Source organism: Oryctolagus cuniculus, chromosome 6 (genome assembly GCF_964237555.1).
Source record: "Oryctolagus cuniculus chromosome 6, mOryCun1.1, whole genome shotgun sequence".
NCBI classification, from domain to species: domain Eukaryota; kingdom Metazoa; phylum Chordata; class Mammalia; order Lagomorpha; family Leporidae; genus Oryctolagus; species Oryctolagus cuniculus.
In genome coordinates this window covers 99412861-99428085 of record NC_091437.1, presented here as the reverse complement: position 1 = coordinate 99428085, position 15225 = coordinate 99412861, and the positions used below count along the sequence as shown (strand labels likewise).

At 39.5% G+C, this 15225-nt stretch overlaps 1 protein-coding gene across 15 annotated transcripts in view; it reads left to right on the top strand.

The window, feature by feature from the left end:
• UBE2W (ubiquitin conjugating enzyme E2 W) overlaps positions 1 to 15225 on the top strand; it is a 69457-nt gene that overhangs the window by 31145 nt on the left and 23087 nt on the right. For 9 of the 15 annotated variants that reach the window (XR_011389139.1, XM_070075223.1, XM_070075222.1 and 6 more), the window contains 2 exons: positions 1254 to 1356; positions 14388 to 14543. Coding sequence is in view for 10 of the 15 variants with exons in the window: in XM_070075223.1 (XP_069931324.1) it covers positions 1254 to 1356; positions 14388 to 14543 (259 nt within the window). In the remaining 5 variants the exon portion in view is untranslated. Of the gene's footprint in view, positions 1 to 1253; positions 1357 to 9108; positions 13153 to 13632; positions 13844 to 14387; positions 14569 to 15225 lie in introns of those variants that run through there. The other 6 variants (XR_011389141.1, XR_011389140.1, XR_011389138.1 and 3 more) reach the window with 4 other exon arrangements.

Below are 15225 nucleotides of genomic sequence, written 5' to 3'. Positions count from 1 at the left end.
TATCTTAACCTTTGAATTTATAAATATACCCTAAAACTCTTTTAAGAAGGGTACAAAGAGGAAAAGATTGACTTAGAACTAGATATATGCATATCAGTGTTACTAATTTTAAGGCTAATTTGGAAACAATGTAAATGTCAGTAATAGTTATAGTTAGGATATAAGGCAAAAATTTTATATAGTCATAATTACCTTGGCATGTCTCCTGTCTCAGTAAACTCAGTTTGTTTTCCAGAGTAAATTAGATAAATACTGAGGCTGGCATTATAGCAAAGCAGCTTAAGAGATGCTGCCATTTCAGAATGCTAGGTCAAGGCCAGCGCCGTGGCTCACTAGGCTAATCCTCCACCTAGCGGCACCGGCACACCAGGTTCTAGTCCTGGTCGGGGCGCCTGATTCTGTCCTGGTTGCCCCTCTTCCAGGCCAGCTCTCTGCTGTGGCCAGGGAGTGCAGTGGAGGATGGCCCAAGTGCTTGGGCCCTGCACCCCATGGGAGACCAGGAGAAGCACCTGGCTCTTGCCATCGGATCAGCGCGGTGCGCTGGCCACAGCGCGCCGGCTGCGGCGGCTATTGGAGGGTGAACCAACGGCAAAGGAAGACCTTTCTCTCTCTCTCACTGTCCACTCTGCCTGTAAAAAAAAAAAAAAAAAAAAAAAAGGAATGCTAGGTCAAGTCCTCCCTACTCCACTTCTGATTCAGCTCCCCACTGGTGCACTTGGGAGAGCAATGGAGGATGATCCAGGTACTCGTGTCCCTGCACCCACATGAGAGATCCAGAGGAAGCTCCTGCCTTCTGGCTTGGGTCTGGTCCACCTCTGGCCATTGCAGCCATGTGGGGAGTGAACCAACAGATGGAAAAATCTGTGTGTGTATGTGTATGTGGCTGTGTCTGTCCATCTCTCTTTCTCTTTAATTCTGCCTTTCAAATAAATATTAAAAAATTGAATAAGAGCTCTTTTTGTGTCAATACACCTGAGTTTGAGATTTTATGCTGTTTGTTTTTCGTTTTTTTCATGCCTGGATGAAAATTTGTCTCTGTCCTTTGCTAGTCATCTGATCTTGATTCTAGTGTCTTAACCCCTGAGTGTTAGAGGAGGGACTCAGGGTGTTAAAGCCCACTCAGAGTTGTTGGGAGGGTGAAGTATGCTCCTGTCCCACTACCTGCCCTAGAGGATGTTCTCTGTATTCCTTCTTCTGCTTCTCATCTTAATCCCTTTTATGTTAAGTTTTAAATTTGTTTTTTTCTGTTCTAGGTGGATTGTAGACATGGAGGGTGCACCAGGTACCTTATATGAAGGGGAAAAATTTCAACTTCTATTTAAATTTAGTAGTCGATATCCTTTTGACTCTCCTCAGGTAATTGCCTTGCTTTTTAAATTTTTATTTTTAGTAATAGCAAAATGCTAAATTAGTGATTTTTAAGTAAAAATGTACAAAAGAAAATCATTATAAATACGTGGAATGGATTTACTCATTCTCATTTGTAGTATAATAAAGGTCTTATGAATATTTCACTGTTGCTATTAGGGCTTTGTTGCACTGGTAGTTTCAAGAGTTTTAGATTGTTGCTTCTCTCTGGATATTAGCAGAAAAGGGTAAAAGTCTGACCTTGGCCTCTGATTTGTAGATGTTAGCATTTTGGAATAGCTGGAGGTACTTTGTGCTAGATATGGTGACAGAGTGACATGATAAAGAGGTGAGCACTCAGTTGGAAGCAGCACTTAGAATTTGCATTGACATGCTGTTTTTGCAGTCTTTTAGTATTGCAAGGACAGAGTGGTGCATTACCAGTGTTACATATTTGTACATCAACTCCAAATCTAATTATTGTAATTTAAGACGCAGTTTAGTCAATGGCTTAATACTCAGTTGATAATGGTACTAGAGGAACATTTTTGAGAAGTATTTAACTTTGGTAAATGAATAATCAGAAATTGGAGAAAGGGAGACTCTGGGATAACTCCCAGGTTTCTGGCTTGGTAGGTTGGGTGAATGAGTTACTAGAAGTACTTATTCTTTAGAGAATTATTACAACAAAGTACTTAATTTTTAAATTTGAGGTTTGTGACATCTTTTGGCTAAAATGATAAGACTTAATGCTAAATCTGGAGTATTGTTAATTAATGGGAAGTCTGAAAAATGAACCAAATACCTGAACTGTTTACCAGATACTTGAAATTCAGCTTGTTAGGTGCTAAAATAGGAAAATCATATTTCATTGCCATATTAAAGAATATATCAGACATAGCTGAATCTTTTTTTTTTTGATCATGTGGGAGAATAGTTGGATTTTAGTTTTTGTGATATGGATAGAGAAGAGAGATGTTTAAAGGCACAGGATTAAATGGATACTGACTCCTTGAGTTCTGAAGATTTCCTGTAAGCAGAAAACTGTTAAGGCTTTTTACCATTTTCATAAAAAGAAGTGAAGGGAGTTTACGCTGTCTATAATAGATCTCAGTCAACTATAATCAAAAGACAAAGCAAAAATCGTTCTTTCCTCCAGAGAATTACCTTCACTTGTTTCCTGCCTGCTTGTAAGTGTTATTTCTGGCTGTTAATACATGAAGTAATGAGGGTCTTAGACTCCATTGCCTTGTCACCTTCCATCTGTTTTCCATCTTACTTTCTGTTTGTTTGAAGGTATGTGAAGGAAGAATACAAAACACCAATTCAGAACTTTTGTCTAGGAGAATACTTGGAAAAGGTTACTCTAGGGGCTCACAAATTTTTCATCAGAGAAAAGATTTTTTTTAAAAAGGTGTATTTATTTTTATTTGGAAGGCAGAGTTTCAGAGAAAGAGGGAGAGACAGATATCTTCCATCTACTACTTCATTCCCCAACAGCCAGGAACCCCATCCAGGTGTCCTAAATGAGTGGCAGGGACCCAAGTACTTGGGGCATCTTGTACTGCTTTCCCAGGTGAATTAGTAGGGAACTGGATTAGAATTAGAAGAGTAGGACTTGAACTGGTACTCATGGGTTGCAAGAGGTGACTTAACCCACTGAGCTACAACACCGGCCCCAGAAGATAGGAAGTCAAGTCAAGTCAAAAAAAAAAAAAAAAAAAATCCTCTAAACGTTCTTAATAGCATTTAATTCTAAATCAAAAGTCAAATGTCATTTTGAATTTCATCTTTTTTTTTTTTTTTAAGATTTATTTATTTACTTGAAAGTCAGAGTTACACAGAGAGAGAAGGAGAGGCAGAGAGAGAGAGAGAGAGAGGTCTTCCATCCACTGGTTCACTCCCCAATTGGCCAGAGCTGAGCCAGTCCGAAGCCAGGAGCCAGGAACTTCCTGTGGGTCTCCCATGTGGGTGTAGGGGCCCAAGGACTTGGGCCATCTTCCACTGCTTTCCCAGGCCATAGCAGAGAGCTGGATCGGAAGTGGATCAGCTGGGATTTGAACTGGCACTCATACGGGAATGCTGGCACTGCAGGTGGCAGCTTTTACCCGCTACATTACAATTCTTCCCTTTCCATCACTATTTTACAATTTTTTTCCAAATATTTTTGCAAATACTTTAGTCAGTTCACTCCTTTTTTTTTTTTTTTTTTTTTAAAGGTTTATTTTATTTATTTGAAAGGCAGGGGTGGGGCAGGGAGAGAGAGAGAGATCTTCAGTCTGCTGGTTCACTCCCCAGATGGCTGCAGCAGGGCTGGGCCAGGCCAGAGCCAGGAGCTTCTTCGGGTCTTCCACGTGGATGCAGGAGCCCAAACACTTGGACAATTTTCTGCTGGTTTTCCAGAAGGATTAACAGGGAGCTGGATTGGAAGTGGAGCCGTCAGGACTCAAACCAGCACCCATTTGGGATGCTGTTGCCCATATGGCAGCTTAACACACTATAGCACAATGCCGGCCAGTGTTCACTCCTTTCTTACTTTACTATTAGTGCTGTAGTCCAAGCTTTTATCTTTCAGTTGGACTGTTATGTTAGCCTCTACTTATTTGTACTCCTTTATGTCTTCTCTCAGTGCCATTAGATGTCTTTGAAGACATAATTATCTCATTTTTTTCCTATACAACCTCCCTCCCAGCCCCCACTCTTAGCAGTAAAACATCGTAATGGTTCTTTATTTTCTGTTCAGTCATTGGCTTGACATTCAAGTTCCTTTATTGTCACCTCTGACGTAACCATTTCTACACACATTACCTCCATTTATAGTATTAATAATATTTATATCATTTTGTAATTTTTTTTTTTTGACAGGCAGAGTGGACAGAGAGAAAGGTCTTCCTTTTGCCGTTGGTTCACCCCCCAATGGCCGCCGTGGCTAGCGCGCTGTGGCCAGCGCACTGTGCTGATCCGATGGCAGGAGCCAGGTGCTTCTCCTGGTCTCCCATGGGGTGCAGGGCCCAAGCACCTGGGCCATCCTCCACTGCACTCCCTGGCCACAGCAGAGAGCTGGCCTGGAAGAGGGGCAACCGGGACAGAATCCGGCACCCCGGCCGGGACTAGAACCCGGTGTGCCGGCGCCACAGGCGGAGGATCAGCCTAGTGAGCCATGGCGCCGGCCCTCATTTTGTAATTTAACTGCCATTTTGATTTTATTGTCTAATAGGTTTCTTTTTTTTTTTTTTTTTTTTAAAGATTTGTTTGTTTATTTGAGAGGTAGATTACGAAGAGGCAGAGAGAGAAAGAAAGATCTTCTCAAATGGGCACAATGGCCAGGACTGGGCCAGGCTGAAGCGAGTAGCTTCTGGGTCTCTCACATGGGTGCAGGAATCCAAGCACTTGGGCAATCTTCCACTGCTTTCCTAGGCACATTAATGGGGAGCTGGATCAGAAGTGGACCTGCTAGGATTCAAACTATGCCCATATGGGGTGCCAGCACTGCAGGCAAGCAGCTTTACCCGCTATGCCACAGCGCGAGCCCCTGAAATATCCCTTTTTAAGTGATGACATTGAAGTTTTTTAAAATGAATTGTCTTGTTCATGGTTTAATAAACCCAAGGCTTTTCTCTCCCTTACCTCATTTTGCTAATTAGCTATAAGTACCAACATGAGGAAAATACCTGTTTATCCATGTAGCAGTTTTCTCTGAGGTAAAAGATGATATGTAGAACAATATCATTTAAGGCTCTGAGAGAGGTGGTTTAAGATTTAAAAGAGATTTAAAATTCTGTTTGAGACACCCATGTGCCATGTCAGAATGCCAAGATCCAAGTCCTGGCTCTGCTTCCTATTCCAGGTTCTTTTTAATGTACAACCTGCGAGGCAGCAGCTGATGGTTCACTACTTAGTTCCCTGATAACCACATGGGAGATTTGGATTGAAGTATCCCTGGAATTGACCGATTTCTTTTCTACATCACTATTTTTGTACCTGTAAATGAGATCTGTAAGACTTTTACACACCTTTATAGTTTTTCTTTCACCTTTACCAATTATTAATTTCTCATGTGATAGCTCCCTTACAGTAAAAAAGCTATCTAAATACAATGTTTCGCTCAGTGATTTGCTTTAAAAGAAAGAACAATAACAACAAACAGTTTTCAGTTAATATGGGAATAGAGATGAAACATTTTTTAATTATTTTTCCCATTAATGTTTATCTTCCCACGTATGTTCTATTCCATTCCCTTGCTAGGGTATAGGTATATGGTTGGTTAGCTCTACATGTATTGAGTATATATTGAATGTAGATACTGTTATCTGTATTTGAGAGATGGGGGAGAGTATAGGGATAAAAAAAGGACATTAGGCTTGCCTTTAAACAGCTTATAATCTTTTTTGACATTTGGATAGGCAGACATTTATTCATTCATTCTCTAGAAATTTATTGAGTAAATGTCATAGGAAAGACACTGTGCTCTACATACACTGGTAAATTCAGTGGTGACCAAAACTACAAAAACAACAAAAAGTCCTTCTTATTGAAGGTTTGCATTCTTGCAGGCAGATTCAGCCATAATAAGTAAAATAACTTCAGTATGGAAGATGGTGGGGGAAAAGGGAGGAAGAGAGATGAAGATGTTGAATATAGGGTAGAGTTGTCTGGAAAGGTTTCACTGACAAGGTGACATCGAAGGAGGACCTGAAAGGACCTGAAAGGACCTGAAAGGAGTTGAAAGAACAGGTGAAGACAAAAGCAAAGATCCTCAGTTTACAGCACACACAGGAGTAGGTCCCTAGAGTGATGTATAAGAATGGGCAGTATAGGGCATAAGTTAAAGACTTAATTTGGCCTGGAGTATCCACCACTGATTGTAAAGAACAATGATCGTTGTTGTTGTTGTTTCTTAAGATTTATTTACTTATTTGAAAGTCAGAGTTAAACCGAGAGAAGAGGCAGAGAGAGAGAAAGAGAGATCTTCCATCCACTGGTTCCCTCCCCAGTTGGCCTCAACTGCCGGAGCTGCGCTGATCTGAAGCCAGGATCAGAAGCTTCTTCTGGGTCTCCCACATGGGTGCAAGGGCCCAAGAACTTGGGCCATCTTCTTCTGATTTCCCAGGCCATAGCAGAGAGCCAGATTGGAAGTGGAGCAGCTGGGTCTCGAACCGGTGCCCATATGGGATACCGGCGCTTCAGGCCAGGGCGTTAACCCGCTGCATCACAGCGCCAGCCCCCAATGATTGTTATTGTAGTAATTTTTGACTTAGAGTAAATGGGGAAGGCTTTGGAAGGTTTTGAGCAGAGGAATGGTGTGATCCTATTGAAAAGGAACAATGTGGCTATAGCAGATAGACTGTTAATGCAAGGGCACAGGGAGACCTGACAGGCTAATTTGGTAATCCAGAAGAGAGATGCTAGCAGCTTTCTACAGAAGGGTAGCCATGGAAATTATGGAAGGTAGCCATATTTTGGACTTAACTTTAAAAATTGAATCAACATAATTGTTGATAGATTGATGTGGACTATGAACTAAGATCAGAGTCAAAGAAGACCTCACAATTCTTGGCCTATGAAATTGGGAGGATAATAAAAATAGTAATGTGCTTCGGGAGGAAAAGGAAAGGCAGTGACCAGTTTAGAGTAGACTAAGGTGACCTTTGAACTGCTTTAAAGATCAAGGGTAAGAGGAGTATGTGAAAAGTATGGGATAAAATATGAAAGGACCTGGCCTCTTCTGAGATATGTGAGCATATGCTCTTGTAGTTTTAAGTGTAAAATACATGGAGGACTGTAACTATAGCAGGAAATATGAGTGGAGGATTGTTTTGAGGCTGAGAGGGTCATGCACTCTGCGGGAGTTGGACATTGTCTCATAGGCATTGAGACGTGTGGTTAGTTTCCATAGAAACAGTGAAATCCTCAAGCTTAGTACTTTACCCTTTTGGTTTTTTCCCTTTCTGCCTCCTTCATATTAGGAGTTCTTCCTTTCCTTCATATATCTACTATTTATTCCTCTTTCTCCTGTCAAAACATTCTTTTTGAATGAGATAAATCTGAAATGCATCTTTATGGCCTTAAGTGGACCAGTTACACTTGGTTTTAAGCCTTTCAACTCTTAATTTTTGTTGAAGAAATTTTAGGTATTTTAGAAACGGAAAAATATTTATTTTAAAGGTCTATATTGATGCTAAAAGCAGTGCTTAACACTTGCCATGATTACAAAGTTTTAGAAGTATTAGGGCAATGGGGCAGCACTATAGTGCAATGGATTAAGCTGCTGTTGTCTGCATGGGCACTGTTTTGAGTCCCAGCTGTCCAGTTCCGATCCATCTCCCTGCTAATGTGCCCGGAAAGCAATGAAGATGACCCAAGTGCTTGGGCCCCTTTACCCATGTGGGAGACTGAGAAGAAGCTCCTGGCTTCAGCCTGGCCCAGCCCTTTTGGCCATTTGGGGAGTGAACTAGCAGATGGAAGATATCTCTCTCTCTCTCTCTCTCTCTCTCCCTCCCTCCCTCCCTCTCTCTCTGTCTCTCTCTCTCTCTCTCTCTCTCTCTCCCTCTCCCTCCCTCTCTCTCTGTCTCTCTGTCTTCTGTCTTCTGTCTCTCTCTCTCTCTCTGTGCTTCTGCCTCTACCTCTCTAACTCTGCCTTTCAAATAAATAAATCTTTATTAAAAAAAAAAAAAAAAAAAGAGGGGCTGACTCTGTGGCATAGTAGGTTTAAGTCACTGCCTACGACGCCAGCATCCCATATGGGCAGAAGTTCAAGTCCCAGCTGCTCCACTTCTGATCCAGCTCCTTGCTCTTGGCCTGGGAAAGCTAGGAACATGGCCCGAGTGCTTGGGCTGGCCTCTCCACCCATGTGAGAGACCCAGAAGAAACTCCTGGCTCCTGGCTTTGGATGGGCCCAGCTCCACTCTTGAGGCCATTCAGGGGGTAAACCAGTGGATGGAAGACTCTCTCTGTAACTCTGCCTCTCAAATGAATAAATCTTTTTAAAAGAACCAAAGAAGTACTAGGACAAAAAGTGCTATTTCCTGTATCCTCTCAGTTAATGTTTCCTATTCATGCTTTCTTAATATATTCCCTTCTTTTCTTCCTCAAAATTCCCTTCATTGGAAAGATCCATAACCTAATTTCATGATATCTTCATCATTGCTTTTATTCTTGGTCTGATTCTCCCTACTCTTTCATGTAATGCTAGTCAAACTTCACAAAGTCTTGAATAGCAATTTTTATTGCCTTAAATGGTCTAGCATCTAGGATATCTGATGAAGTGATAAACAGTTAACCCTTTTCATTGAAATCTTAGGAGTAAAGCAAAGGGAAAATAAAGGAAAAGACTGGTAGGCTAGAGAAACACAGGTATAAAGAAAATAGTTGACATCCAAGGGAATCTTAATTTTGGTTTCCTTGTGTTTAAGAATTTTTTTCAGGGGCCAGCGCTGTGGCTCACTTGGTTAATCCTCCACCTGCGGCGCCAGCATTCCCTATGGGCACCAGGTTCTAGTCCCGGTTGCTCCTCTTCTGGTCCAGCTCTCTGCTGTGGCCCAGGAGGGCAGTGGAGGATGGTCCAGGTGCTTGGGCTCCTGCACCCTCATAGGAGACCAGGAAGAAACACCTGGCTCCTGGCTTCAAATCAGCACAGTGCCAGCTGTGGCAGCTGTTTGGGGAGTGAACCAACAGAAGAAAGACCTCTCTCTCTCTCTCTCTCTCACTGTCTATAACTCTACCTGTCAAATAAATTTTTTAAAAAATGAATTTTTTCTTCAGGGCCAGTATCGTGGCCAAAAAGGTAAAGCCACAGATGCTCTGCTTCTGATCCAGCTCCTTACTAATGGCCTGGGAAGAGCAGCAGAGGATGGCCCAAGTGTTTGGGTCCCAGCCACCCTCATAGGAGATCCACATGAGGCTCCTGACTTTGGCCTGGCCCAGCCCTGGATGATGCGGCCATCTGGGGAGTGAATCAGTGGGTGGAGGCTCGATCTCTCACTCTCGCTCTCTGTAACTGACTTTTAAATAAATAAATCTTAAAATAAAGAATTTTGTTTTTGTGATACATATGTACATGGTGGTAGTGGTAATTCTGTAGTATTAGGGAAAACTATTAGTATTGCTGCTACTCATACACGTGTGAAGACTAACAGGGAGAATTGGATTGAAAGCTATGCGAAAATCCCAATCTCCAGTCATTTTGTCAGATATTTATCATTCATGCTATACTGGTCATACTATGTTCTGTACATAATTAAATACCTGATTTCATTTTTCAAACTTTCCTTGTGTACTCTTTTTCTTGTAGTTACCGTTAAGCACTGTCAGCTGCCTGTGATTTTAATAAATGAAAACATTTCCCTCATACTGTTGTTGGATGTATTATAGATTAGCATATATAATTAAAGACTTTGTACTGCTCACTGCATGGATATGGTGTTTTGACCTCACTTGACACAATCTTAAATGACTCTGCATCTCCTAATAGTCTAAACATAGCGGTAGTTTGCATTCTTAATGGTACAATCTTACCACGTCAGTGTAAATATCGGTAACTCTAAGATTGAACTATTCTCAAACTATGTCAAATTCAAATGGTATTCATCCTTATTCTAGATTTTTTTTTATCATTATGGTGACTTTCAGTTTAGATTTTAGTGAACACTACATTCAGGGTTCCCCAAAAGTTACCCAGGAGTTACCCTGCTTAGAATTTTAGATTGGTTATAGAATATGCATGCTTACTCCAGAATTATAAATGGGTGAGCATGGTAGTGGTTAAGATGTCTGCCTCCCATATTGGAGACTTGGCTTTGAGCCCTGTCTCTGCTCTCTGGTACAGTTTCCTGCTAATGTGTACTTTGGGAGGCAGTAGGTAATTCTTCAAATACTTGGGTCCCTGCCACCCATGTTGGAGACTTGATTGAGTTCCCTGAGACTGACTTTGGCCTCTCGACCACCCCCAGGCTGCTGCAGGCATTTGGGGAGTGAACAAAAGCAGATGGGCGTTCTCAGATCTCTGTGTCTGTCTCTCTCCCTGACTTTTCAGATTTATTAATTTAAAATAATTATAGATATGCTGAGCATAATTTTGTCTTAGCTCTCATTTGCTCTTTGAAATAAGCTGCACTGCTAAGGAGATGTTTGGAAATTTAGAGACATTTGAGGACTGATTCTAATGCAGACTCAGAACTTCAATATGATTCATGTACATTAGAGCTAAAATCCTTTTCTAAGTTTCAAACTTTATTTCCATAAAATAGTTTTCTTTTCCTCCAAGATTGTTTAGTTCATTTTACTCAGGTGGTTTATACACTGGGGAATGTGTGCAGTCTCTGGTTATAAACTGTTTATATGACAGTTTGAGTCTGAATTGGCAAAGTTCTTGTGGTTTAACACACAGTGGTCACGTGAGCTGATTGTTTTGTTTTTGATTTTTAAAATGAATACATTTAAATTAATTAATTTTTTTTTTTTATTTGAAAGGGAGACAGAGGTAACACCTGTCCTCTGGTTCACACTTCAGATGCCAGCAACAGCCAGGTGCCTAGAACTCAATCCATGTCTCTCACGTGGGTGGCAGGGACCCAAGTAGTTGAGCCATCATCTGCTGCCTCCCAGGGTGTGCATTATTAGGAAACTGGAATTGGGAAGAGAGCCAGGACTTAAACCCAGATCCTGGCATCTTAACCATTGCACCAAATGTCCAATCCCAGAGTTCTAGTTTTATTGCCTACTTGAGACTCCAAATTTTTTTTAACTCTAGAAACAATCTCTTTTTAGTTTTCAGAATCAATTTGGTTCCATTTTAAAAAAACTGAAATTTCACTTCTTCCTTTGGCTTCTGCTAAATGTTAAATAAATGGGAATGGAAATTGAGCTTGGTTACTGTCCCCCATAACATCAGGCAGAGAGCTAGAGCTACAAGGATTACTTTAAAACTGGCTGTGAAAACTGCCTACCAACCTTTAACATGAATAAACTGTTGAGAAGATTTTATTTCAGGAAGTTACCTCTGGCATGTAAAGTCAGCCTTCCCTTGTTTAGACAAACTTCTGAAATTCTATTTCTGGCAGGTTAGGCCCTAGGGGTTACTTATAATGTGTACAAACAATTAATTCCCTTGCTTTTGGTTGCCCAAAGTTTCAGACAGGCTGCATTTGCTTTGCATGAAGCATGTTGAAAAGCCTTTACTTTTTTATTTGTGATTGAAGTCTGATTTATTTCAGCCTCCTCCTACTTCATAACTTTTCTGTCTTGATTTTTGAGCTCTCTTCTCTGCTTATGTAGAATGTCTGCTACTTCTGCTCTCAGTGTCTTCCAGTGCCACTCTCTCTTTCCTTTCTCTCCTGATTTCCTTTAAATTCATGCATACTTCATGGCTCTGATTGCATGATTAAGTATATAATAATTTCTCTCCCAGAAAAATACTACTTTCCTTCTGTTCTGTGAATTGGTTAGTCAAAGCATGTGGTGATAACCTTTGCATTTGGTTGTCAGTGTATTTTTCTTGTAGCTGATGATCCATAGATTCATTTTTTTCCCAAAGAAGATAAGTGACAGTTCTTCATTTTTTGGACATTTCATAACAAAAGCCTCCTGGAAAAAGTATCCTTCAAAAAACAATTACAGCCAGGGAATAAACTCTTGGGTATTGTTTGTGTTCTTAATGAAAATGTCCAATTAGTCAAATGTGTTTTCATGGCAAATGAATACCCTAAAGTAGAAACATGTTCTGTGGTACTTATAAGCTCCCATCCTAGACATCCACAACACATTTTAGGAATATTTAATGGATACAGTGTAATAAATTGTAGTTCATATTTGTGAAAAGTAAAGTTTTATTTTAAAAACTGATGGACAGACTTAAAGCTTGGAACTGTAAGACCTATGAGCAGCTGTTTCCTTTTGCAGAGCAGCACATTTTTAGCACAAGGTGAAGAGAGCACCAGCATTCATGGATGCAGTTGAAAGACTTGGCATGGTTAGCACACAACTGGTCCAAAGTCAGGTTCTTTTTGGGGTGTCTTCTGCATTCAGAGTAGGACAAGTTACTTGATTTCTCTTATTTTGAGACTTGACTTTTATTTTCCAGCCTTGTTTTAGCATTTTATAGTGAAGATTTGGGGTGGATGGCCAGAATTAAACAAAAGAAATGAAGAATGTGCAAATATGGAAAATTCCTTTTGCTGCCTTATATTAGTGTCAGTCAAGGAAATGAGTTCCACATGTTAGTGTATTTAAGATATTAGAAGACTCTTAACTTGTATGAAAAATTGCTTTGTTAATATGTAAAGGTTTGTAAAATTATAAAATCAGAATTATAGCTGCATATTTTAATTATCTGTAAAACCTTAGCTTTCTGTGGCTTTCCATAATATGTTTCATATTAAACCAACTTACTCTGACCATACTTAGTTCTCTGGCTTTCTTTTCTGCTTTAGAAAGAGGAGGGGAAAGGGTATGCCTAGGAACAATATGTAATTTATCAGTTTCTGTAATAAAACAGGATTCCTTTTTATTGATACCCTATCTTCAGGTATGAGGCAGTTTTCAGGACTGAGTGGTACTTTCAGCCTAGTTTAGAAGCTGTTGCTATATATATATTTCACATTACCTACCTTTGAAAGTAGGACTCTGTGTGTGTGTGTGTGTGTGTGTGTGTGTGTGTGTGTGTGTTTAAAGATTTATATTGTTTGAGAGTCAGAATTACAGAAAAGGAGAGAGAGCTTCCAACTGCTGGTTCACTCCCTAAATGGCTGCAATGGCCAGAGTCGGGCCAAGCTGAAGCCAGGATCCAGGAGCTTCATCCAGATCTCCCAGGTAGGTGTAGGGGCACAAGGATTTGGGCCATCTTCGACTGCTTTCCCAGGTGCATTGGCAGGGAGCTGGATCAGAAGTGTTGCAGCTAGAACATGAACCAGATGGGATGCAGCCACTGTAGACGGCAGCTAACCCACTGCGCCACAGTGCTGGCCCCCGATTTTGTGTTTTTAACTAGACTATCAAGTGATTTTTTCTTTTTTCAAATGACAAGATCAGGAGTTAGGAATTACTGCAAATTGCAAAATAAATGTAGTATTGTGATATAAAATTTGAAAGACTTAAAGTAGCAATCTTTTAATTTTTCATGTAAAAATAATTATTCTGGAGAAGGATATATATAAAAACATTCCTAAACATAAAAGTTATTACTGTTTTCTTTGAATTATTTTTGACTATGCTTACAGATGCTTTATGCCTATTCAAATGCTTAGATAGATATTTGAGAAACACTGTTAACGGTTTTTTTCCCATTATTAGGACAAAGGAAAAGGAGTAATGGATTTATTACCATTCAAAACAGTGCTGAAACAAGATAGAGAAAGGGAAAACTGTTAGAAGAATTAAGTAAAAGGAAAAGCAGAGATGAACGTAATTAGGAGAATCAGTCAAACTGTGTTTTTCATCTAGGAGCTTAATTATTGCCAATTAATGACTAGTAAGTTGCCCGTAAAAATGGATATGAGTTTAGAGGATGTGGAATATATGTATTATAGTGGAATATACATATATGGAATATGTATATATATATGTATTGTCATTTTCCTTTGCTTAGGTGCTGGCGTTTGTAGCTGAGGTAGAGGTGATCCTAACCACCTGTGGTTCATATTGTTTCAAAATTGAATACTTTTTTGTTTGAAATTCTGGTGAACTTGGTTTTTGTATGCTGAGAGCAATGAGAGGAACCTGTAAAACTATTCTTATAAATGTAGTTGTCTTTCACTAGTCAAAAAATACCTAGTAATTTAGAAATTCTAATGGGAATTTATTAAAAGATAATTGAAATATAAAGTAACTTGGGATTTCCCCCGTACTACATGGTTATTCTTACAATGAAACCCATACTTAACTGAGAAAATGAGAATAAACAAATAGTTATTTATCTTGTTCCGGACACTGATTTTGGTTTGTTTTCATTTTGTTCTTAGAAGTCAATACTTATTACTTGTGTACAATATTTTCTTTTTTGGTAATAGAGAATATTTGAGTGTTAATAAAATTTTATTCTTTCTTAGGTCATGTTTACTGGTGAAAATATTCCTGTTCATCCTCATGTTTATAGCAATGGTCATATCTGTTTATCCATTCTAACAGAAGACTGGTCCCCAGCGCTCTCAGTCCAGTCAGTTTGTCTTAGCATTATTAGTATGCTTTCCAGCTGCAAAGAAAAGGTAGGACTTTTCAGAATTCCTACAGGTAATATTTCTTCTTTCAGTTTAGTTAGATAAACAGTTTTAATATAAAATTATTTTTATTTGATGAAAAAACTCATGCTTTTTATTTTATAATAGTAGGGAATGTCATGTTTAGTAATAAATTAGAAAATTATTTTGAATCTTTCATTCCAAATAGAAGTTTTAATGTTGAATGACTAGAAGTCATACTTAACTGTTTTACATTTTTAAAACAGGAAATGTCTGCACATGTTCTTAAATTATCTGAATTTTATTTTCATAGGCATGCATAGGGCAAAAGTATACAAGAAATTTTTATTTCCAGATTTCACAGTGGAAAGGCCCAGCCGCATCATAGCTTCCCTCTCTCATTTCCCAGCTCCTGCCCTGTCAGTTTCTTTTAGAAGATTTCCTATACTAATGGTTAGTTTGAAAGGAGAGCCAGTTTACCTGTAGAACTGTTAAGGATTTTCCTCCTGTTCTGCATTCCTAATCCACAGATTCTATGTCTGAGGGAGGTAGGAAAAAAGACCAGAAAGAAAAATCACATTAGTTAAATTTAGCATACCCTTTAATGGTGCCAGAACCCCTTATGTGTTTTTGGCATTCTTATTCCTACTTGAGGATTGGTGTAGCATAATATTCATGTATTTCTACATTTAATTTTTTTATAATTTAT